This window comes from Rana temporaria, chromosome 4, assembly GCF_905171775.1.
Source record: "Rana temporaria chromosome 4, aRanTem1.1, whole genome shotgun sequence".
NCBI classification, from domain to species: domain Eukaryota; kingdom Metazoa; phylum Chordata; class Amphibia; order Anura; family Ranidae; genus Rana; species Rana temporaria.
The window spans coordinates 251797566-251823483 of NC_053492.1; the positions used below are offsets into that span (position 1 = coordinate 251797566).

The 25918-nt window shown below is 42.6% G+C and overlaps 1 protein-coding gene across 1 annotated transcript in view; it reads right to left on the bottom strand.

Moving 5' to 3' along the window:
- FBXL4 (F-box and leucine rich repeat protein 4) overlaps window positions 1-25918 on the bottom strand; it is a 97727-nt gene that overhangs the window by 65596 nt on the left and 6213 nt on the right. The window contains exons 2-3 of the mRNA XM_040350136.1: window positions 15544-16139; window positions 9223-9583 (exon numbers count right to left, since the gene is read on the bottom strand). Of these exons, the coding sequence (XP_040206070.1) occupies window positions 9223-9583; window positions 15544-16055 (873 nt within the window). The 5' untranslated portion in view covers window positions 16056-16139. The remainder of the gene's footprint in view (window positions 1-9222; window positions 9584-15543; window positions 16140-25918) is intronic.

The following is a 25918-nucleotide window of genomic DNA, read 5'->3' on the forward strand; positions in this document are numbered from 1 at the left end:
CACTTTAGGTCTGCTGGTGATGGCATCACTAACGAGTTCTGTAGTGATAACGAGGTTGGCAAAAGGAGCCACAAAACTCAGCAGAGGACCAGGGATCCAACACTCCTGAAAGTGTCAGATTTTGAAGTATTTTTTTTTTTTTTTTTTTTTTAGGTATCATCAAATTTTAGCAATACAAAGAAGAGTTGGTGGTAGTAATTGCAGGGGACACTTTTTTTATATTTTATTCTGACAGAGTCACTTACAGTACAGACCAGTTTGGACACACCTTCTCATTCAAAGAGTTTTCATGACTATGAAAATTGTAGATTCACACTGAAGGCATCAAAACTATGAATGAACACATGTGGAATTATACATAACAAAAAAGTGTGAAACAACTGAAAATATATTTCATATTTTAGGTTCTTCAAAGTAGCCACCTTTTGCTTTGATTACTGCTTGGCACACTCTTGGCATTCTCTTGATGAGCTTCAAGAGGTAGTCACCTGGCGCAGCACCCAATCACTCTCCTTCTTGGTCAAATAGCCCTTACACAGCCTGGAGGTGTGTTTGGGGTCATTGTCCTGTTGAAAAATAAATGATGGTCCAACTAAACGCAAACCGAATGGAATAGCATGCCGCTGCAAAATGCTGTAGTAGCCATGCTGGTTCAGTATGCCTTCAATTTTGAATAAATCCCCAACAGTGTCACCAGCAAAGCACCCCCACACCATCACACCTCCTCCTCCATGCTTCACGGTGGGAACCAGGCATGTAGAGTCCATCCGTTCACCTTTTCTGCGTCGCACAAAGACACGGGGGTTGGAACCAAAGATCTCAAGTTTGGACTCATCAGACCAAAGCACAGATTTCCACTGGTCTAATGTCCATTCCTTGTGTTCTTTAGCCCAAACAAGTCTCTTCTGCTTGTTGCCTTTCTTTAGCAGTGGTTTCCTAGCAGATATTCTACCATGAAGGCCTGATTCACACAGTCTCCTCTTATCAGTTCTAGAGATGTGTCTGCTGCAAAAGGTGGCTACTTTGAAGAACCTAGAATATGAAATATATTTTCAGTTGTTTCACACTTTTTTGTTATGTATAATTCCACATGTGTTAATTCATCGTTTTGATGCCTTCAGTGTGAATCTACAATTTTCATAGTCATGAAAATAAAGAAAACTCTTTGAATGAGAAGGTGTGTCCAAACTCTTGGTCTGTACTGTATATAGAAGCAAACATTTGACTGGCTACACTTTTGTCTTAGTTATTAAATTGAAACTTCAGGCAACAGATAAACATGGCACAAAACTGAACCAATTCAAATTCCAAAAATGTATGCTCTTCAAAATGACATGTAGTTAAATTAGACTTGTCGGTAACATATCATTACTAAAAAAGTCTACAATGCAGACATCTTGTGGTGCTCCACATTCTTTCACGCCTTTGAATATACAATTTACCATACCAAATCATCTTTGCCAAGATTTATGAAGAAAGGTGAAAGGATTTTTAACCTTGATTATTTCCCCCAGTTGCTGCAGGTCAAGTAGTTTATGGGTCAGTAGTAAACAAGTGCGGATCTTGATTGGAAATGGATACACAAATTCAGCACATTAAATATAAAGTGTACAAATTGAGAAAAAAAAAAATAGGACTAAAGTCCCAAAAGCCTGTTGATCGGGTAAATCAGGTAAAGTGTCCAATAGGAGCCACTGAGGTGTACCCTTACTCATTAAAAAAGACCTCATAGGTGACTACCTGTGATAATTGATCTATCAACATTGACTACCACTAACGTGAAGATAACCACCACCACAGATAGTGTGAGTACGCTTACCTGAAAGTATGGACCCATACCATATGGCAATGAGTCACCAGGGATGAGTGATTAGACATAACATAGGGAAAAAAACCTGTGCGTATTCCATGGATGGACCTCAACAATCCACACGACTCTGGAAAGGGTGGACTGCACTTCGAACATCAATCTCCTAGTTCATGAGCACATGTGAAAACGCCAAAGCAATCGCATACAGTGTAAAACCACCAAAATTAAATGTATAGAACACTTACAAGAAGATGGCATACAAAGTGCTGTTAGAATTAAGTCCCAGATGCTATGCAATGAACTCAGCAGGAGCTGGACCCGTTTTGTCAAAGTTTACCCTATTGGCTGCCTATGCTTGAAGATTGTCCATTCTGACAAAAAGCATCAGATACCGTATGGTATGGGTCCATACTTTCCGGTAAGCGTACCCATGCTATCTGTGGTGGTAGATATCTTCACGTTGGTGGTAGTCACTGTTTGTGGATCGATTATCACAGATTTTTCAACTATGAGGACTATTAATAAGTAGGGTTACACATTGTGGCTTCTATTGGACACTTTCCTGATCAACAGGCTTTAGGGACTTGAACATATCATTTTCTCAATTTGTGCACTTTATATTTAATGTATTTGTGCATTGATTTTTAATCAAGTGCAGCACTTGCTTACTACTGGTTTATTACACAATATAAGTCAAGTGTGGTGTTCTAGCATCTACTGTTAAACTATGAGCACGGTAAATATATAATGTTTATGGGCCAGTTCAAAACATGAGTTCTTCACCTGATCCATGGTAAAAAGAAGAGAAGGTGTGCCAATCTAAGTGCAGTAACACAAAGTTTAATAGAGGTATTAATAACACTCAGCCAAATGGCTACTCACAGGAGATGAGAAGTGAAGAGGCATATTTATATATATATATATATATATATATATATATATATATATATATATATATATATATATATATATATATATATATATATATATATATATATATATATATATATATATATATATATATATATATATAAAAAAAATAGATAGATAGATATAGCAATAGATGGTAATCCAGATGGATGTGGCAGCAGTCAGTATCCACAAGGAAGTCCTCGGCATGCTGGTGATGGTATTGTGTACACAACCTTCCTGAGACCACGTAGGAACAGGAAATGCTGCTCAAGGTGGCGCGCGCCTCAGCATGGAGTGCAACGCCGCGTCGTCGGACCGGAAGGGACGTGGGGGACGGAACGGACCAATAGGACGACGCCTTTCTCAGCATCCGCCGTTTCATCAGATACCGTAAAAATCTTTGCGCCATCTAACATTTTTTTACGGTCGATATTCTTGAAAAAAGTAGCCATTTGGCTGAGTGTTATTAATACCTCTATTAAACTTTCAGTGTTACTGCACTTAGATTGGCGCACCTTCTCTTCTTTTTTACTATATATTTCAGAGCCTGCTTCTGCTTTATTGGTAGCTGCCGCTAGTGCTTGACCATCATTTATTACATCCATCCCTGAACAATCTATTGGACTATCTATTGGACCATTTATTTATTCATCTATCTAGTTTACTTTAGATTATACCCTAATAATCTTTGTGCCATCTAACATTTTTTTACCATTTATCTTCACCTGATCCAGCCACATCTTAAAATTATAGCTTTAGGGATGAGCTCTGGCGTGTTTGCACACTCCACGCGCAGAGCCCGCCAGGAAGTTTGCACGGCGATGGGCTAATTACAGGCAGGGACACATTTCCCGATGCTCGGCTTCAGAGATCTGGAAATGTCTCCCTGCCTTTGGTTAGCGCAGCGCCGTGCAGACTTCCTGGCGGGATGTGCACATGGAGTGTGCGAACACGCCGGAGATCATCCCTATCACAAAGACCTCTAGACTTTCTGAGTAGCTGCCTTAGAACAAGTATCCTGGTTAGGAGATCCTGGATATCTGTCGCCTACATGTTACAAGCTAGTGATTCTGATACTACTGAAAAAAAATACAGCATTACAGCTAGACAACCAACTTTTTCAGATGGATATTGGCCTACATGTTTCTAAACAAGAGGAGTTTCCTATAAAAGTTCTTGAACAATAAAACAGGAATTCTTCAGTCTTTTTTCCCTGCAGAAAATAGATGCTAGAGACTGCAGTTGTTTACATTCTAGTGTCGTAATTGCTTTGTGGCCACATTCCAGAAGACACTGGCAGCAAGACAACTCCTGCCAATCAGAAATACAGCTAAAATGGACCAGATGTTTTTTTATTTTTATGGTAACATAACTTGCAGCATTTTCTTTTTAAATGGATAAGAAATAAACAGGCCTACTTTGCCATTTTAGTATACCGGTAGGCATATTTTGATGTTCAAGAACAATAGTTAAAAAAAGGAGTGTTGGCCTGCATTTTTGCTGAGAACATATGACAATATGACTAATCAAGTTGAGAGTCGAATAAGGGTTATGTTTTAATAATTCAGTGACTACATAATAGACAGACACAGTGCCCAGTCCCTATTGATAAAAAGTAGCCTGGTAACATAATGCTACCTCTGCCATACTTAAAATAATCCTGTTAGCACAGGGGCACCGGTGGTTACAACATACCTGCTTAACCACTTCCCTACCGGCCCATAGTAAAATGACGTCCACAAAGAACCTCTGCCGTTCAGAGTGGACGTCATATGACGTCCTGGGCTTTGTGGGGGGGATATCTGAATGATGCCTGCAGCTAGAGGCATCATTCAGATATCCTTCTCTTGTGCCGGCGATTCTGCACAACGTAAGAACGATCATAGCGGCGGTTCCGCCGCTAGATCGTTCTTACAGGCGGCGGGAGGGGACATCCCCCCCCCCTCCCGCCGCCATCCGGTGCTTCTCCAGGCTCTCCCGTGCCATCGGGGGCCCGGAGAACGAATCGTCCGGCGCTCGCAGGAAGCATAGAGATGACTGGTGACCAGATGGTCACCAGTCATCTCTATGACCGTCGGAGGACCTGGGCGCGATGTGATGACGTCGCGCCCGGGTCCCCGTAAGTAAACAAAGCCGCGATTGCGGCTGCTAAGCAACAGCAAGCATGAGATCGGTGAATTTTTTTTCACCGATTTCATGCTTTCCAGCCTGGAGAAGAGATGTGGGGTCTTATTGACCCTGCATCTCTCCATAAAGAGTACCTGTCACACACATTCCTATTACAAGGGATGTTTACATTCCTTGTAATAGGAATAAAAGTGATAAAAAAAAAAAAAAAATTTTTTAAAAAAAAGTGTAAAAAAAGAAATAAATTATATATATATATATATATATATATATATATATATATATATATATATAAAAAAAAAAGAAATAACATTTATTTTTTTTAACGCCCCTGTCCCCGGTAGCTTGCGCGCAGAAGCGAATGCACACGCAAGTCCCGCCGACATATGTAAACGCCGTTTAAACCACATATGTGAGGTATCGCCGCGTGCGTTAGAGTGCCAGCAACAATTCTAGCACTAGATCTCCTCTGTAAATCTAAACTGGTAACCTGTTAAAAATTTAAAATCGTTGCCTATGGAGATTTTTAAGTACCGAAGTTTGGCGCCATTCCATGAGTGTGCGCAATTTTAAAGCGTGACATGTTAGGTATCTATTTACTCGGTGTAACATCATCTTTCCTATTTTACAAAAAAATTGGGCTAACTTTACTGTTTTTTAATTCATGAAACAATTTTTTTCCAAAAAAAAGGCGTTTGGAAAATTATTGCGCAAATACCGTGCAAGATAAAAGGTTTCAATGACCGTCGTTTTATTCCCTAGGGTGTCTGCTAAAAAAACATATATAATGTTTGGGGGTTCTGCGTAATTTTCTAGCAAAAAAATTATGATTTGTACATGTAGGAGAGAAGTGCCAGAATAGGCCTGGTATGGAAGTGTGTATAACTGCCCTGTATGGAAGAGGTTAAAGTGGACATATACGTACCTTTCTGGTGGCGGTTTCTTGAAAAGCTGCCGGGGTCACGTTAACTATAGACAAAAGCAGCTCATATCTATCCCAGAAGACATGAAGCTGTTACAGCTGCAACAGGCTGATTGACAAAAACCTATGCTTTTCTCATTCAGGGGACTTCATTCAGCAGCAAATCGGTGGGTTAAATGGGGGGGGGGCAGGGGGTTCAATGCTTCTGCAGAGCATCCATAGAGCACAGTTAAAGGATTGCCACCGTGCACCTGAAGCACTTGCAGGTACTGGTTCTGCTGCCTGTCAGTTCAGAGCAAGGGAGGTTGTCCTCATCTGTGTGTTACTTGTGCTGTGCGGTGCGTTACACACTCTTTATTTATCTCTGCACACTATCCCTATGCACAATGTTGTGTATTTCAGTCTCCCGACCTCTCCACTCTCTAATGTACAACAGTTGCCTGCTTGCAGTAGCCACTAGGTTGAAAACTTTCTTCTTCAAGGTAGACTATGTATAGGAAAGTATATGTAATTATTAAGAAATTATTGTGCTGAGGTTTGCAAGTGTCCTCTAGCGCAGTGTTTCCCAACTCCAGCCCTCAAGGCACACCAGCAGGTCATGTTTTCAGGATTTCCCTCAGATGAAACGGCTGTGGTAATTACTAAGGCAGTGAAACTGATCAAATCACCTGTGCAAAATAATGGAAAGCCTGAAAACCAGACCTGTTGGTGTGCCTTGAGGACTGGAGTTGGGAAACACTGCTCTAGCATGTAGCAAAGTATTTTAAAGCGGAGCATCTATTAAATCTTCTGTCCTTGTTGTTTTAACTGTGGATAGTAAAAAAAAAAAAAAGTTTGCCAGTAAGGGAGGGGGTGATCAGTCAAAAAGAGGGCCAGCGAGAGCTGCAGAGCTGGAGGTGTGCTTCTGTGTAAATCCAAGAAGTGAACAGGCAGCGGCTTCAGCTGCCCACCGGTAAAATTATGGCATCCAGACTTGGTGGAGGGAGATTTCTGCAGCATATTTGGCAAGTACAGAATCACAGAAAATCTAAAATAATATGCAAAGTGGTTAGAAGGAAGCTTCAGAATGGCAAAGATGAGAGAGGGAGAGCATCAGTAGAAGCAGCCACTGGTCTTTGGACACTGGATCCCAGTCAGTGTTTACATAGCAGGGACAGCTTTCACTGCTCTTTGGCATATTCAGTGTAAAGTATGGCTTGATTTTAATAATAAAAAAAATGATGGTTGCCTTTATACAGATTTGGAGAACACCATGGATTTGTTATGTCTTTTTTTAGTTTACATTTAAGATTTGTCTGTGGTGAACTTATCAGTTCAGAGGTAAAGTGATACTAAAGCAGGGTGGATATAAATCAATGATTTAAAAATAATCAGATTTTTTTTATTTAAGATACAGTAATAACTTAGTTTATGCAGCATGAAATGGAGCTTGGTTATGTAGCATGAAGCCGTATATTCTGCAATAGTTACCTTTTTGGTAAACGTATTAAATCCAAGCTCTGCACGCTGAGATATCATGTACTGCATTGATGCATTCACACAATTTGACAGCAACCATGAGATAAAACAATGTTCAGAAATATTCCTTTATCCCATTGTTTTGCAAATCTATGTACACTACAAACTGTATGATTGAATCGGTTCTGATATTGCTGTTTTACTAACCTGACTGCTTATTCTAAAATTAGAAACCTTCATTTTGTTTGCAAATATTAAATATTTCAACTACCAGCAAGAATGAGTCCTTACATTCATACATTCATACATGTCATTTCAGATCCACCATGTCAGCACCTGTTAGCGGGCATCCACTCACCTGCTGCCGCCACATCTCTCATCCTGTTGTGTCACTCCCGCATCAGCAGCCGTCCCATTAATGTGAATGGGACTGTCGGTAAGTCAACAGCGGGTCAGAGGAGGAGCCGCTGCGGGACAGAGATGATAGTTCCGAAGACATGCTGGTAGGTTAATTGGATCTTGTCCAAAAAAAAATTGGCCCAGTATATGTGTGTGTACAACTGTGTGTCCCAATCGTGTCTAGATCCTACGGGGTAAATGACTGCACTGGTCAGGCAGACACTGGCTGTAAAAAGCGCCTAGAGGCGATTCAGTTTGCATGTGTAGCGCTATACAAGTCATTCATTCATTGTTGCTCTTTAAAAATTATGATTTAAATTGAGTCGATTTAAATCAAGCCTTTTTACTAGTGATATAAATCATGATTTTAATCAAATCCACCCTGTACTAAAGTACATTTTTTTGCTTAAAAGGGGTTGTAAAGGTACAGTTTTTTCCCGAAATAGCTTCCTTTACCATAGTGCAGTCCTCCTTCACTTACCTCATCCTTCGATTTTGCTTTTAAATGTCCTTATTTCTTCTGAGAAATCCTCACTTCCTGTTTTTCTCTCTGTAACTCCACACAGTAATGCAAGGCTTTTTCCCTGGTGTGGAGTGTCATGCTTGTCCCCTCCCTTGGACTACAGGACAGTTAGCACGCTCTCTACGTTGCAGATGGAGAAAGGAGCTGTGTGTTAGTGGGCGTTCCGACTGGGAGACTAGGAAGTTGAGTCAGTTGCCAGAACTCCACATTTTGGGACAGGCTCCTTTGTCAAAGAGAGCCGGCTTGGGAGCAAGCACACATAAGGCCCCTCCACAGCAAGCGGCTTGCTATGGGAGAATTGGGCAAAGCGGAGGGATCCAGAGCCCTGGCGGGGGACCTGAGAAGGGGAGGATTGGGGCTGCTCTGTGCAAAACCACTGCACAGAGCTGGTAAGTATAACACGCTTGTTATTTTATTTTTGTTATAAAAAATGTCCTGTACAATCACTTTAAAGCGGGAGTTCACCCATTTATAAAAAAAAAATTTTCTCCCCTTAGCTTCCTGCTCGTTCGGTCTAGGGGAATCGGCTATTTGTATTAAAATATGAGCAGTACTTACCCGTTTTCGAGCTGCATCTTCTTCCGTCGCTTCCGGGTATGGGTCTTCGGGAGCGGGCGTTCCTTCTTGATTGACAGCCTTCCGAGAGGCTTCCGACGGTCGCATCCATCGCGTCACTCGTAGCCGAAAGAAGCCGTCGGTGCGGCTCTATACTGCGCCTGCGCACCGACGTTCGGCTTCTTTCGGAAAATCGTGACGCGATGGATGCGACCGTCGGAAGCCTCTCGGAAGACTGTCAATCAAGAAGGAACGCCCATTCCCGCAGCCCATACCCGGAAGCGACGGAGAGGATGCATCTCGTAAACGGGTAAGTACTGCACATATTTTAAAATAAATAGCCGATTCCCCTAGTAAAAACGAGCAGGAATCTAAGGGGGAAAAGTGCCCTCTAAGGGTGAACCCCCGCTTTAAAGTAATGCAACCACTGTTCTGTCTCTGTTAACAAATAAAATATATGTAGTTTGATTTAATCAACACTTATGTTGCCGATATATGAATATTTTTTTTTCTTACCTCATAAGGCAGCTTGTCAAAGTAGCCATTATTTGTCCATTCCCTGAGGCTGGAGCTACTAAATTGATTACTAAGGCAGTCTATTCCACAGCCGTCTTTACCCTCATATTCATCATCATCATCATCATCATCATCCAAATCGTTCATGTCAATTTTGCCTGTTTTTAAGGAAAGCATGGGTTTCTCTTTCACTCCATGTAATTCCACTGCATCTAGTTCTGTGTAATAATCCAAAAGAGTACCATTGGTTTCCAGGCGAAGAAGGTTTGTTGGAAAATCTATTTCCTTTATACATGGTGTAAACTGGCGAGCTTGAGGGGAAGTCACACATGTAGGTTCTCCAGACCATATAGTTTCCCATCTAGATAGGGCACAGACACAATCAGTAATTCTATCTATTATTCCTAAAAATTAACTCTAAATTATTGTTCTTCATCTATTCATTTACATAACTAAAATAAAATATATAGCACAAAAAAGAAAACAAGTGATAAAAGTTTTTAATACTAAATATAAATACTAAATATAAACAAGTTGTTTGCTAAAATATTAGCCGGCAGAATGAAGGCCATCATGAAGGATCTGGTACACACCGATCAAGTGGGTTTTATCCCAGGTAGGGAAAGTAGGGATAATAGCATTAGAACGCTCCTACTGATACAGAAAATAAAAGAAAGGCAGTCCCCAGGTCTACTTTTGTCAATAGACGCTGAAAAAGCATTTGACAGAGTAGACTGGGGATTTCTCCAGAACACATTAGAGGCTTATGGGGTGGGACCTAAGATGTTGGGCTGGATAAATGCTCTTTACAATAACCCAACGCAAGAGTTAAAGTAAACGGGACGGTATCGGGGCCATTCAAGATGTTTAACGGGACCCGACAGGGGTGCCCCGTCTCCCCTATTGTTTATCCTATCTCTAGAACCATTGCTGGCGTGGATTAGAAATAATTCCGACATTATGGGGATAAAGATAGAAGAAGAGGAACATAAACTTGCGGCGTATGCTGACGATATTCTGCTCTACATAACAAACCCAAAGATAACTTTCCCCAATTTATTAAAAACTCTTAAAGCATATGGGGACGTATCAAATTTTAAAATGAATCCCTTAAAATCAGAAATACATAACATAAGCGTCAAAGTACAGGATGAACGTAGATACAAACAAGACTTCCCATTTATTTGGAGGGATACCGAGTTAATATAACGTCATCTGTTGAGTCAATCTACCAACATAATTACATTCCACTTTTGAATGAAATTAAAATGGATTTAAAAAAAAAAAATTGCATCCAGACAGAAATCTATGTTAGGCAGAATAAACCGCTTTAAAATGCTAACCCTCCCCAAAATGTTATACAAAATGCAAATGTTACCGATCTTACTTCAAAATATTAAAAAAGTTATTGGGCAGGTTTATTTGGCACAATAAAAAAACGTGCATCAGTATGGCAAATTTAACCAGAGATAAGGCACACGGTGGTCTGGGAGTACCGGACATTAACACATATTATATGGCTATTCATACGGCACAGGTGGTTGATTGGGTAAAAACAAATAAAGAGAAAATTAGAAAGCAGCATAAATAAGTCCTTATTAGGGAATGAGATCTGGATTCCGGTGACTTGTCCTGAATGTTCCCCTATGGGGGAAGTTCCTCCACTCACTGCGCAGGCGCAAACTTTCTGACGGAAATCCCCGAACCTCGCCCGGCAGCCAGGCTCTTTCCTTAACATCCCCGTGGATTGGAGGATGTTAAAAAAAGAGCCAGGAGGCCGAGCGAGCGAAGCGAGCCGTCCGAGCGAAGCGAGGACGTGAGGCCGACTGGCCACTTTCCTCTAAGTCCACGTCGCCCTGGATGCCGGCCGCCGTTCGGGGATTTCCGTCAGCAAGTTTGCACCTGCGCAGTGCTTGACGGAACTTTCCCGATGGCTGGAACCAGCTCAGCGCATCAGTTCGCGCATGCGCTGGAACTTCCATGATACATGGAACCAGCACGTCAGATCACCGGCACATTTTAGACAGCAAAATGAGCACAAGCACATGATCACAGTGACATCAATGTCCATTTGGGATAGGGTACACAAAAAAGAAAAATGGAGATATAATTCCACATTAATCCCACTAAATGATACAAACTATTTTGCACCGGGGAAAACGAATTTGTTTGGATATTGAATAAAAAAAAAAGAAGAAGCACAACTAAGGGACATACTAAAAAAAGGAAACATTTGCACTTATCAGGAACGAAGTATATGAAAGAAAAGAAAATCTCGCGCCAAATTAATTACACAGGAACTAAGTATAAAAAAAGAAATATTTGACCTAAACATGTGGCGATATGCACAGTTGAAACATTTTGTGGAATCCCTCCCTTATCCGATTAGGTCAGAGGGGAATCTGCTCCAATTAGAGCGTTTGTGCTTAGTGCCAGACGGAAGGAGCGGGATTTCATCGATCTATAAAATTTTGACGGGGTTAAAAAATACGGGGCCACCTCAGTATATAAAAAAAATGGGAAGAGGAGTTGGAAACAGGCAAAATTGAGATAGATGTTGGGAAAATATTAAAGATGACGCATATCACATCAACGAATTGTGGTTTGATAGAAATTAATTTCAAATGCCTAGCACGCTGGTATATAACTCCGGACATAGCACACCACTACCAAAAGGAAACCTCTAAATTTTGTTGGAGGGGCTGTGCGGAACCTGGAACTATGACACACCTATGGTGAACTTGCCTTAAAATCAAAGCATACTGGAATAAAGTGAGATTAGTAATAGAGGAAATTACAGGAACTAAAATACCAGCTGAGCCGTGGGTATGCTTGCTTCATGGGACAAAAAGGTCTATCAAACAGTATACGAAAACCTTGCTCCCCCATTTCCTAAATGTAGCGAAAGTTTGATTCCCAGACAGTGGAAGGATCCTAAGATCCCTACGGTAAGGGACTGGCTTTGTAAGATAAATGATTTATATTATACAAAACAGCTTAGGTTTATGGAAGAGGAAGGAGAACGGGGATTTAGGGCCCTTTCACATTTATACGACTTGTCTCACGATTTTGTACTGCAAAATCGTATGACAAGTCATTCTCCATGATTTTTAATGAACACCATTCATATTGGCACGACTTTAAGTAGTGCCGACTTCAAAGTAGTCCCTGCACTACTTTGGTCCAACTTCCATGTGAGTTGATGTCCATAGACTTCAATGTTAAACCCTCAAGTAGCATGCAAATCATACCTGAATAATATAGACACAATTTCAGTACAACTTTGTAAGCACAAGCAGCTTTTTAACCCTTGTCCCACCCAATGCTTTCAGCATAGTAGCCCCTCTCAAGCACATCTTTCCACCAAACATTCACTTCCTGATTATTCCATGAAGGAACAATGTGCTCCAATAGGTAAAAATAAGAGACGTCCTTGATAATGAGCAAATCATTTGATTTATCCGTGAGTGCCAAGCTATTTATGATTTGTGTGACCCAAACTACAAAGACAAGATGCCACTGACCACCAATGAAGGGGACATTCTTCTCACTGACCACCAATGTAAGGGACATTCTTCCCACTGATCACCAATGTAAGGAGCATTCTTCCCACTGATCACCAATGTAAGGAGCATTCTTCCCACTGACCACCAATGTAAGGGACATTCTTCCCACTGATCACCAATGTAAGGAGCATTCTTCCCATTGACCACCAATGTAAGGAGCATTCTTCTCACTGATCACCAATGTAAGGAGCATTCTTCCCACTGATCACCAATGTAAGGAGCATTCTTCCCACTGACCACCAATGTAAGGGACATTCTTCCCACTGATCACCAATGTAAGGAGCATTCTTCCCACTGATCACCAATGTAAGGAGCATTGCTCCCACTGACCACCAATGTAAGGGGCATTCTTCTCACTGATCACCAATGTAAGGAGCATGCTTCCCACTGATCACCAATGTAAGGAGCATTCTTCCCACTGACCACCAATGTAAGGAGCATTCTTCCCACTGACCACCAATGTAAGGAGCATTCTTCTCATTCTTCATTATAGAGGACCCAAAATTGACCCCTATCTTCACGATTGGCAATGATGGGATGTACCCAATATCGACGTCTTCTCCGCCTCCGCTTCTCCTCCTCTTCTTCCTCATGTACTGCTACTGCTGCAGCAGCAATGACAACTGCGGTGGCAGGAAAAGGAATTGCCTCACACCATGTATGTTTTCATTGGTTAATGCCAAAGTTGTGGCAAAGTCGAAGTTGTACTGATCCAAAATCGCGGCCGCAAAATCGCTGCAAAATCGCACGACTTTGAAGTCGTATAAGTGTGAAAAGGGCCCTTAAGCTGAAATGGCAAGATTGGGTAAAATATAAGCCGTCACAGAGATTTGCAGACAGGATGGTATAGAGCAGGAAGGGTATTAGACAAAGGGTGACATGACACATGATGGTTGGTCGGAGAGAAGAGGGTGGGTACTTGGGTTGGGTTTGGGTTGGGGTTTTCTTACAATCGAAAACATAGTATTTTTGTATTTATGTATACACACACGAAAGAATATTCCACTATGATGTGAACTATAACTGAGACAGCGTATGAACGCAAAACTCTATAAGTCTCCTGACAAGTTTTCTGAGGTGGAAAAAATAAAAATAAATAAATATAAACAAGGAGTACCTGTACATCTAAATTAACGACTTACCTGTTTAGTGACCAATTTGACTTAGGACCAGCTCTCCCCACCCGAATGACACACAGTACAGAATTTTCGTTTGTGTTCTGTACTTATACAAATTAAAACAATGTTATTGAGCAGGAGCTTTGTGTTTAGACCTTTTTTTCACAGTACAGTACATTAGCTAAGAATGCCTAAAATATTGATTACGTGTGACTCCTCATTTAACAACCAATTTGTTTAATGACTGGTCGTTGGAACAGAACCCGGTCGTTAAGTGAGGAGTACCTGTATATTTGACTCTCCTTGTCCCTCTAAACACATTGATGATTTAATGCAGGGGTCCTCAAACTATGGCCCGCGGGCCGGATCCGGCCCACCAGTGTGATTTACCTGGCCTGCCCCTTTAATATCGCAGCAATCCCCCTCCCCTCTGCTACCTTTCTATCACACAGGATAAATAACATGACAGGTCCGGACAAAAGGCGGGTCTTTTGAGTTAAGCAACAGGGCGGTTTCAGCAATCAAACAGCTGCCTTTCACTAGCAAAGTCCCGCCCTTTGTCCGAACCTGCCATGCTTTCGCGTCTTGTGTGATTGAGGTAGCAGAGAGGTTGAGTGCTGGGTTGTTATAGAATGGGAGGCAGTGTAATATCGATGGGGGGGATTTTGTGCTGGGTGGGCTTTGTAATGGGGAGTCTGTGATGGTGGGGGGGGGGGGGATCTGCTATGGGGGGGGGGTGAACTGATATGGGGGCTTTTTGATGGGGGGAATCCAAAAGAAAGTTCCATTTGTGAAAAAAATATAAATAAATAAAATAAATCAATGGGTACAAATCGCCTACAAGTCGGATTGAAGTAGTACAGGAACTTCTTTTGAAGTCGGAGCGACTCGAGTCGTGTGTATTAACACCGCTCCCATTCACTTGCATTGTTTTTCTCGACAGCGCGACTTGGGACGACTTGAGGCGACTTCAAGTCGGATCCCAAGTCGCCCCAGTGTGAACCGGCTCTTATGGTGAGCAATTGTGAGATTTTTTTTTTTCCTTTTTGCATGTGTGCACGAGATATGAACTCAATATTTCTATACAGATTATAGTAAAGAAACAATACACATACAATACATGTACAATTTAAAGTGGATGTAAACCCTCACATTACCCAGTGAAGTGAACAACCTCAGATGATACGAGATGAAACAAATCTCCCTACATAAGTTTTACATGTGGATCTGCTGTCTTTAGCTTTATATATTCTTTAGAACGTGCACATTGCGTTACAGATTTTCTCTTCCTGTTCAGCACTGGGAGTGGATTATTGGCATGGTGCCAAGACAGCAAATTGGAGGAAAGGCACACAATCCCACTCCACATAGGCAAAGGAAGGTAGTAATGTGCAGAGCTCTGCATCGAGCAGTACGCTACTAATCTAGTTATAGCAACCTCCCATGACACAAACTTCAGGCTGCTTTTATTTCCTGTTTTGGAAAACTTGTCAGACGTTATCAAGCTGTTAACAGAGCTACGGGACAGAAGAAACACACGGGACTCAGTGCTTTGGAGAGAGAGAGACAACATTTCATGAATTGGGTTTACATCCACTTTAAGGTACTAAAATGATATGAGGATAGACTTTGTTTACCTGACTTCTGTAGGTGCAGTCTGAGAATAGGGGTTTGCAGAACAAGCAAGTATTTTCACCACTGACCCCGGATGATACGTTTCTAAAATGTGAACTGCTGTAGGATAAACCTGTTCCTCAAATGCAAGCTCTACAAAATCCCTACTGAAAAAGGTTGGCGATGTTCTCTTGAAAGGAGGTGGGGAGCTAACACAATGATCCCACCATGTGCCATACATCCGAAACACAGCAGTCTGGGTGAAATCTCCTGAACTTGGATAAACGTTGGGAGCCCCTGCTAAATTCCACATGGTATACGACATGCTGTTTTCACTTCCATAGTGAGAACTGAAATCCAGGACTTCTTTGGCATGCTGCGAAGCTTCAACACACATTGGCAAAGCACGGCTGTTTGTTTCAATTGCTCTGCGGCTGTTAATCATATCTCCCCTACTAGCTAGCCGGGCCCGGCGTCTGAGGCAAATGTAGTAAAACATGCTCAGGACTGTTAGCATGGGAAACCAAGAAGACATGTAGCTGAAAAAGACTTGAAAAACAAATGGTGTGGTCTAACTTGGGTGCAGTAGTAACTGAGAGATGACCTGGTAAACACATCCCTAAAATCAAACAGAAAACAATTAGGAAGTGCAATATAAAACATCTTTAAAACCCACATACATGCTACCAAGTTTATAAAGATCACTTTACTTAAATACGATTAGATGACTGGCAAATGTACAAACAAAATCTAAACATTGGTAAAGGCCTTTCTGGCAGAAGTAGGAATAAGCATGGATTACTAAGTGACCCAAGCTCACCCAAGTGTTCATGTTTACACCTTTGGAGGGAAGTGGAGTAAGGAGTGTCATCTCCTGAAATAATATGGCACACAGAAATAGCATGTAAAATATGTAAAATATGTAATCATATCACAGGACAAAAATATGCAAGAACATTATAGCAAAGATGTTTATTTTCCATTAGGAAATGTCCCATCCCAACACAAATAAAAACAAGGCTAATCAAATATAATAAACACTATTAAATATTATTTATACTAAATCATAACATTGGATGCTTAATTTTTTCTTTTTCAATTTTTTTTTATTAGAGTAAGTAAGCAGCGTACAAATTAGGGACTGACTGATAACCTTTCAGTGACTATACAATACCAATATTTCGGCCACCTCTCCTGTCGATATCAGCTATTTTGTACATTTGAAAAAAATAAATTTACACTGTCATTAAAAAAAAAAAAAAAAAAAAAAGTTATCACTGTTACTGCTGTCACAAGGAATGTACACATCCCTTGTGAAGGTAATAGGCATGTGAGAGGTACTCTTTATGAAGAGATCGGGGGTCTAAAAAGGACCCCAAACCCCTCCTCTGCACTTCAAAGTATTCAAAACGTCAAGATCTGCGTTTTTGAATACTTTATTTATTTTTTAAACTGGCGCCTTTATTAGGCCATGTTTCCGTGAAGTGATGTCATGACGCATCGGCTTTATTCGGGTCTTCGGCCAGCCAGCGTTCCAGCTAGTTACTCTGGCCTACCGGTGGGATGGGAGAGCCCAGGTGAGCGCCGGTAAGGGGGGGGGGCTGCTGCTGAGCTGCATCCGTTATTATAATAAAGCAGACAGTCCGCTTTCAAAACGGTACCGGCATCACCTTGTGATCAGTGCTGCCAGCTATACATATAGATCGATTTGTGTATAACCAGCCTTCCCATGGATTGAATTTTGTCTGGTCCCCGAATACAAGGTATCCTGTGAAAGGACAGTGGAGGTGAAGGGGTGGGCAGAGTGGCTGCTGTGCAACAGAGCACATCCCTCCTGTGCAAGTGCTGGGAGTATAGCAACAGTTGTACTCCCAGCTTAGTAAAAATTTAAATTGTAAAAAAATAAAAAAAGAAGAAGATAAATCCACAAGGTGGCATGCAAGCATAACCAGCATAATTTTAGTAATGCAGTTCTTAAAAAAAAAAAAACACACACACGAAATAAAGAAAGCTTTATGTTTAACGGGAAAAAAAAAAAATGACAAAAATGGCATTAGGACATGACAAAATTAAGCAAAAAAATAAATAAAAAGGCTGGTTTACCCATTTATGTTTAGTTTCCAGGTTCCACTATTCAAAGCCCAAGTAACCACTTTGTGGATTTAAACCTTACGGTCCATGACTGGACTCTCTGCCAACATAGGATTATCTAATGTATGAAACTTACACAGTCCACCTAGAACACACATCTATTCTGGCTAACCATGTAATAAAGATGTAAATACCTGTCTTCAGGCTGCCCCTTTCACGTGATCACCCCCGTGTCAGCCAGCACCGGCTGCAGGCTAATTCTTGGGAGTGTGACTTCACACATAGGCTTCAATGGCCTATTCGTTATCAGTGCTCCCTCCTCTTGCATGCAGCAGCACTGGTTAACACAGGGGAGCGGGATCATATGACCAAATGGGAGCGAGATCATGTGACCAAACCAGAGCAGCATGAAAAAAGGCAAGTATATACATCTTTCTTATACAGGTTAGTTAGTATACATGTTAGCAGGGATAAGAGGACAGTTTTAAGGCTAGTTAGGATTTTCCTAAAAAATTAAACTTTAATTTGACTTGGTACTGACCTCTAAAGCCACGTACTCACGGTATGAAAATTAGAAGGGGATTGTTGTTTGACAGGCTGTTATCCAAAATTCTTATGCCCTGTACACACAATCGGTTCATCTGATGAAAACGGACCGATGGACCGGTTTCAGCGGACGAACCGAACGTCAGTTTTTTTCCCCCCCATCGGTGAAAAAAAATAGAACACGTTTTAAAATTTTCGTATGGGTAAAAAAAAATCTACGCATTCTCAGAATCAAGTCGACGCATGCAACTTCATTTTTCTCTGCACGTCGTTGTGTTTTACATCACCGCGTTGGACACGCTCGGATTTTTAACCGATGGTGTGTAGGCAAGACTAATGAAAGTCAGCTGATATCTGATGAAAAAATCCATCGGTTCGTTTTCATCAGACGAACCGATCGTGTGTACAGGGCATTACCGTTAGTACTCTCCTTTAGACAATTGTTTTCCAATTTTTGGATACCAGGCTAGTAAATTTCGGCGACGGACGTCTGATTTTCGGACGGTCAGTACACAAATCCATCACACAAAAAGTACAAACACGCATGCGTGGAATCAAGAAACGACTGGGAAGAGTTACCGTTTGTAATCTAGAATTAACATTTGTGATGCAGCAATTGATGAAATGTCTAAATTCTCATCTTCTTTAATGGGATAATAATGAAGCTGCTTTGCATGTAGTTATGCCAAATGTATTTTAATAGACATTTGTTTTGTATGATCTGAAAATTGCAAATCAAACTTCTACTAACATAAAATTAGCAGAAGGAGCCCAAAGGGTGGTGCTTGGGAAATTAACTTCCTCTTCATGCTCTCATAGTAAATCACTATGTTCGTGTTTGTCAAACGTCAATTTGCGTACCGTTAGTATGCAAGACAAGATTCTGGCACACGTCCTTTTGACAAAAATCAGAAGCTCGGTAGTCCAACAATCATACCGTGTGTACGAGGCTTTAGACTCCATACACACTAATCGATTTTCTGCAGACTTTTGTCTTCAGATTTACCAAAACCATATAATATCAGACCTTAACCACTTAAGACCCGGACCATTATGCAGGTTAAGGACCTTGCCCCTTTTTGCGATTCCGCACTGCGTTGCTTTAACTGACAATTGCGTGGTCGTGCGACGTGGCTGCCAAACAAAACTGGCGTCCTTTTTTTCCCACAAATATAGCTTTCTTTTGGTGGTATTTGATCACCTCTGCGATTTTTATTTTTTGCACTATAAACAAAAATAGAGCGACAATTTTGAAAAAAAATGCAATATTTTTTACTATAAATATCCCCAAAATATATATATATATATTAAAAAAAAAATTCCCACAGTTTAGGCCGATACATATTCTTCTACTTATTTTTGGTAAAAAAAAAAAAAAAAAAAAAAAAAAAAATCGCAATAAGCGTTTGATTGGTTTGCGCAAAAGTTATAGCGTTTACAAAATAGGGAATAGTTTTATGCCATTTTTATAATTTTTTTTTTTTTACCAGTAATGGCGGCGATCAGCGATTTTTTTCGTGACTGCAACATTATAGTGGACACATCAGACAAATTTTTGGGACCATTGTCATTTTCACAACGAAAAGTGCTATAAAAATGCACTGATTACTGTGAAAAGGACAATGGCAGTGAAGGCGTTAACAACTAGGGGGCCCTAAGGGGTTAAGTGTGCCCTAAGGGAGCGATTCTTACTGTAGAGGGGCGTGGCTGTAGGCGTGACGTCACTGATCATCATTCTCTATATCAGGGAACAGACGATCAGTGTCATTGCCACCGAGAAGAACGGGGATTACACACACACACCTCTACCCGTTCTTCAGCTCCTGTGACCGATCACGGGACACCGGCGGCGATCGTGGGCGCGGACATGGAGATTAGCACTGGGTCGTACGCGCGACCCACGGCTGGGCTCTTAAAGGCATCGTACAGGTACGTGCCTATGCCCAGCTGTGCCATTCTGCCAACGTATATGTGCAGGAGGCGGTCCTTAAGTGGTTAACCACTTCAATACCGGGCTTTAAAACCCACCTCCTTCCCGGGCCTATTCTGGCACTTCTTTCCTACATGTACAAATCATCATTCTTTTGCTAGAAAATTACTCAGAACCCCCAAACATTATATATGTTTTTTTAGCAGACACCCTAGGGAATAAAATGGCGGTCATTGCAACTTTTTATTTTGCACCGCATTTGCGCAATAATTTTTCAAACGGCTTTTTTTTGTAAAAAAAATGGTTTCATAAATTAAAAAATAACAAAACAGTAACGTTAGCCCAATTTTTTGGTAAAATATGAAAGATGAGGTTACGCCGAGTAAATAGATACCCAACATGTAATGCTTTAAAATTGCGTACACTCATGGAATGGCGTCAAACTTTGTTACTTAAAAATCTCCATACGCGACACTTTAAAATAAGACCCCACATCTCTCCTACAGGCTGGAAAGAATGAGATTGTGAAAAAAAATTCACAGATCTCATTCAAACTAGCCGCAATTGCGGTTTGTTTACTTACGGGGACCCGGGCGTGACGTCATCACATCGCGCCCGGGCCTCCGACGGTCATAGAGATGACTGGTGACCATCTGGTCACCAGTCATCTCTATGGCAAACATTCGGCAGACGGCGATCATCTCTCCGTGCCCCCGATGGGACGGGAGAGCCCAGAGAAGCACCAGATGGCGGCGGGAGTGGGGGGGTTGTCCCCTCCCGCCGCCTGTAAGGACGATCTAGCGGCGGAACCGCCGCTATGATCGTTCTTACGGTGCGCAGGATCGCCGCCGCTAAAAAATTATATCTCAATGATGCCTCTGGCTGCAGGCATCATTGAGATATCCACCCGCAAAGCCCAGAACGTCATATGACGTCCACCCGGGATAACAGGTCCCCGTTTTGGACGTTTTGGCGTGCGGGTATTAAGTGGTTAAAGAGGTTGTAAAGACAATTTTTTTTTTCCTAAATAGCTTCTTTTACCTTAGTGCAGTCCTCCTTCACTTACCTCATCCTTCCATTTTGCTTTTAAATGTCCTTATTTCTTCTGAGAAATCCTCACTTCCTGTTCTTCTGTCTGTAACTCCACACAGTAATGCAAGGCTTTCTCCCTGGTGTGGAGTGTCGTGTTCGCCCCCTCCCTTGGACTACAGGAGAGTCACTAACACACAGCTCCTTTCTCTATGTGCAACGTAGAGAGCGTCCTGATTCTCCTGTAGTCCAAGGGAGGGGGCGAGCACGACCCTCCACACCAGGGAGAAAGTGTTGCATTACTGTGTGGAGTTACAGACAGAACAGGAAGTGAGGATTTCTCAGAAGAAATAAGGACATTTAAAAGCAAAATCGAAGGATGAGGTAAGTGAAGGAGGACTGCACTAAGGTAAAGGAAGCTATTTAGGAAAAAAAAAATATTGTACCTTATGGCCCCTTTCACATTGAGGCGTTATTCATGCGGTACAGCGCTAAAAATAGCGCCGCTATACCGCATGAATAAATCTTGCCCTGCAGGCTTCAATGTGAAAGCCCGAAGGCTTTCACACTGAAGCGGTGCGCTAGCAGGACCGCTCCAAAAGTCCTGCTAGCCGCATCTTGGGAGCAGTATAGGAGCGGGGTGTTTACTGCTCCTATACCGCGCCTTCCCATTGAAATAAATGGGAAACCGCTGTGATACCGCCCGCAATGCGCCTCCGCAGAGGCGCATTGCGGGCGGTATTAACCCTTTTTCGGCCGCTAGCGGGGGTTAAAACCTCACCGCTAGTGCCCGAATATCGCGGTAAATACGACGGTATATCGGCGATAAAAATAGTGCGGCTATACCGTCACCGCACCTCCGCTGCCCAATGTGAAAGCAGCCTTACAACCCCTTTAAGAGTTACAAATTGTATGTAATCAGGCAGGCCCTTGCACTACATGGATTTGGTAAATCTGAAGACAAAAATCTGCAGAAAATCTTAGGCCCCGTACACACGAGAGGATCGATCCGCTGAAATTGATCCGCGGATCGGTTTCAGCGGATAGATCCGCTGGTGTGTACGATCCAGCGGATATTTAACATATTTAACATGCTAAGAAATCTATCCGCTGGAATCGGCTCCAGCGGATCGATCCTTCCGACCCCATCCCTCGCATGCGTCGTAATGATTCGACGCATGCGTGGAATTCCTTACATGACAGCGTCGCGCACGTCGCCGCGTCATCATCGCGGCGACGGCGCGACACGTCATCGCGATGGGAATTCGGTGCGGATTTCGATCCGATGGTGTGTACACTCCATCGGATCAAAATCCTCAGAGCATTTATCCGCGGAAACGGTCCGGAGGACCGTATCCGCGGATAAATCCTATCGTGTGTACTAGGCATAATAGTGTGTGCATGGGGCTTAACAGTCCTTTTACAGCAAAGCTCAGACTGGGGTAGGGAAAGGCAGAACAAAGAGCTCATCAGTTTTCTGTTTTTTTACACTGCCCGGTAACAAGAAGGGGGGGGGGGGGATTAGTAGGGAGTGGTATATACATTTTAGAACTTTATAGACAGAAAAAGAGCTCCTTTATATGCATGTCATCTGTGTATGTAGCCATTTGTCTAGAGTTTAGCTGTGCACAGAGTTGTCTAAAAATGTTATAAAATGTATTCACCATGTATCGTATTTGGGGGTATAAATTGGCCTACTTGTGGCAAAGAGCAATAACCCATGGCAGCAGATCAGAATTCACCTTTCATAGTTCTTACTGTGAAAAGGTGACATCTAAGCGGGTTACCTTGGGTTATTGCACTTGGCACTGTATTAAAAAAAAGGTCAGAAATGTGCTATTCAGTTGAGCTGCTGCACTATAGGATGAACAATAGGGAGGTTCTACAAGACAAAAAGAAAAACAGACACAGCAGTAACATTTCACAAGTTAGCTGAATGTCAGTCTGTATTTAGGCAGCAAAACGCAATTGTAGAAATATACGTCTCTTGTAAAAGTGACATCCTTAAACAGTGGAAAAACATTTTTTTAATTATTATTCTAAAAAAAAAAAAAAATATGATTGAAAAAAAAAAAAAAAAAAAAAAAAGGAAAAATAAACACATGGGCCCAGATTCACAACCGAGATACGCTGTTGTATCTCTGAGTTGCACCGTCATATCCATGCGTCTGATTCTTAGAATCAGTTACGCATAGATATCCATTAGATTCGACAGGCGCAAGTCTCTTACGTCGTCGGATCTTAACTGCATTTTTTTTTTGACCGCCAAGTGGCGCTTCCGTCGAATTCCACGTCAAGTATGCAAATTAGCTAGATACGCGAATTCCCGAACGTATGCGCGGCTGACGCAGTAAAGTTACGACGTTTACGTTAGGCTTTTCCCGGCGTAAAGTTGCCCCTGTTATATGAGGCGCAGCCAATGTTAAGTATGGCCGTCGTTCCCGCGCTGAAATTTAAAAAAGTTACGTCGTTTGCGCAAGTTGTCCGTGAATGGGGCTGGACGTCATTTACGTTCACGTCGAAACCAATGACGTCCTTGCGGCATACTTTAGAGCAAAGCACACTAGGAAATTCCACGGACGGCGCATGCGCCGTTCCAAAAAAACGTCAATCACGTCGGGTCACAGTAGTTTTGCATAAAACACGCCCCCCTGATCCAAATTTGAATAGGCGGGGTTACGCCAGCCGATTTACGCTACGCCGCCGCATCTTACGGAGCAAGTGCTTTGAGAATACAGCACTTGCCTTCACCAAGAACAAGGTAACGGTAACTCCCATATTTTAACCACTACAGCAGAAATGACCAGTTACACTTACCGGTAGCTGGATTTCTACGATGTCTTACAGGACGGCACGCTGAGAGTAGACTGGCCACCTGACAGGAAACACAATCAAAAAAGAGGTTAAAAGGCCCCACCCTTCCCATGTGCCTCAGTTTGTAGATAAGTAACCGCTATTAGAACACGGTCCTAGGACCTAATAAAAAAAAATAACTCCGAATAGCAGTAAATAACAGGGAGGGAAGTAGGCCTGCCGTCCTGTAAGACATCGTAGAAATCCAGCTACCGGTAAGTGTAACTGGTCATTTCTCCCTCGTCTTCCAGGACGGCACGCTGAGAGAAAAACAAGCAATCTTTGGGCCTACCTTAGGGCGGGACCACCGTCTGTAGGACCTTCCTACCAAACATCAGATCTTGCGGTGACAGCAGTTCGACTCTGTAATGTCTGACGAACGTATTCTGGCTTGACCAGGTCGCCGCTTTACATATTTGTTCTATGGAAGCTCCTGCTCTTTCTGCCCAGGAGGCTGCCAGTGATCGGGTGGAATGGGCCTTGATAACAGGAACTGGTCTACCCGCTAAGGTGTAGGATAAAGAAATAGCCTGCCTGATCCATCTGGATATAGAAGCTTTTGTTGCCTGCTGACCCTTTTTCTGACCAGAAAAATTAACCAAAAGATGAGGGGAATTCCTAAACTCACTTACCCTCTCTAAATAAATCAAAAGACAACGTCTTACGTCCAAGCAATGAAAAGTAGCCTCCTTCTCATTCTTGGGATCTGCGCAAAACGAAGGGAGGACTACCTCCTGGGATCTGTGGAACTTAGTTGCCACTTTGGGCAGGTACAGAGGATCCTGACTCAGTACCACCCTGTCTTCAAAAACCCGAAGAAAGGGTTCCTTAATGGAAAAAGCATGCATGTCTCCAACTCTTTTGGCAGACGTGATAGCCAACAAAAAAGTAAATTTAAAGGAAAGTAATTTAATTGGAATACTATCTATAGGTTCGAATGGTGCCTTAGATAGCTGATTCAAGACTAGGGAGAGGTCCCAAGGGGGAACTCTAGAGACTTTTATAGGGGAAAGTCTGTCCCTGGCTGTCAGAAACCTCCTAATAAGAGGATCCCCAGAAAGGCTCCTGTCCAAAAAATAGGACAAGGCCGTAACTTGGACTCTCAAGGTCTTAGTGGCTAAGCCTAGTTCCACCCCATCCTGGAGGAAATCCAGGATGACGGGGATGTCAGGGTAGGAGATCTGTTTCGCGGAGCACCAGCGCGAAAAGACCCCCCAGATTCTTGCATAGATGAGTCTGGTGACTTTCTTGCGACTAGCCAACAGGGTTCCTATCACCTTTTCCGAACAGCCTCTCTGCTGCAGGTTCCACCTCTCAAGAGCCATGCCGTCAGGCTGAAGAATTCTGGGTTCGGATGAGAGACCGGCCCCTGCCGCAGAAGACCCGCCCGGGGAGGGAGAGGAAGCGGGGGAGCTAGAGCCCAATGTTTCAGGGTGGGGAACCAGGACCTCTTGGGCCACCAAGGAGCGATTAAAATCAGGTTGGTGTCTGAGGCGTTCAATTTTTGCAGAACCCTTGGGATGAGATTCAAGGGAGGAAAGGCGTAGGCCAACCGGAATCTCCAGGGTTGAGCCAACGCATCCACCCCCAGTGAACCCTGCTCTCGGGAGAGGGAAAAGAACCTGCTCACCTTTTTGTTCCCCTTGCACGCAAAGAGGTCTACTTCTGGGCGACCGAGCTGTTGGCAAATCCAGCTGAAGGTCTCCGGGCATAATTCCCATTCCCCCTGAAGGATGGGCTGGCGGCTCAGAAAATCGGCCTCCAGATTGAGGGTCCCTCTTATATGGACCGCTAGAAGAGAGGGCACCCTCTGTTCTACCCAACTTAGGATCCTCAGGGAGAGGGCTAGGAGAGAGTGTGACCTGGTGCCCCCCTGCCGGTTGAGAAAGGCGATCGTAGTCGCGTTGTCGGAGAGGACTAGGACCTCTCGGCCCTGAATTCTCTCCTCG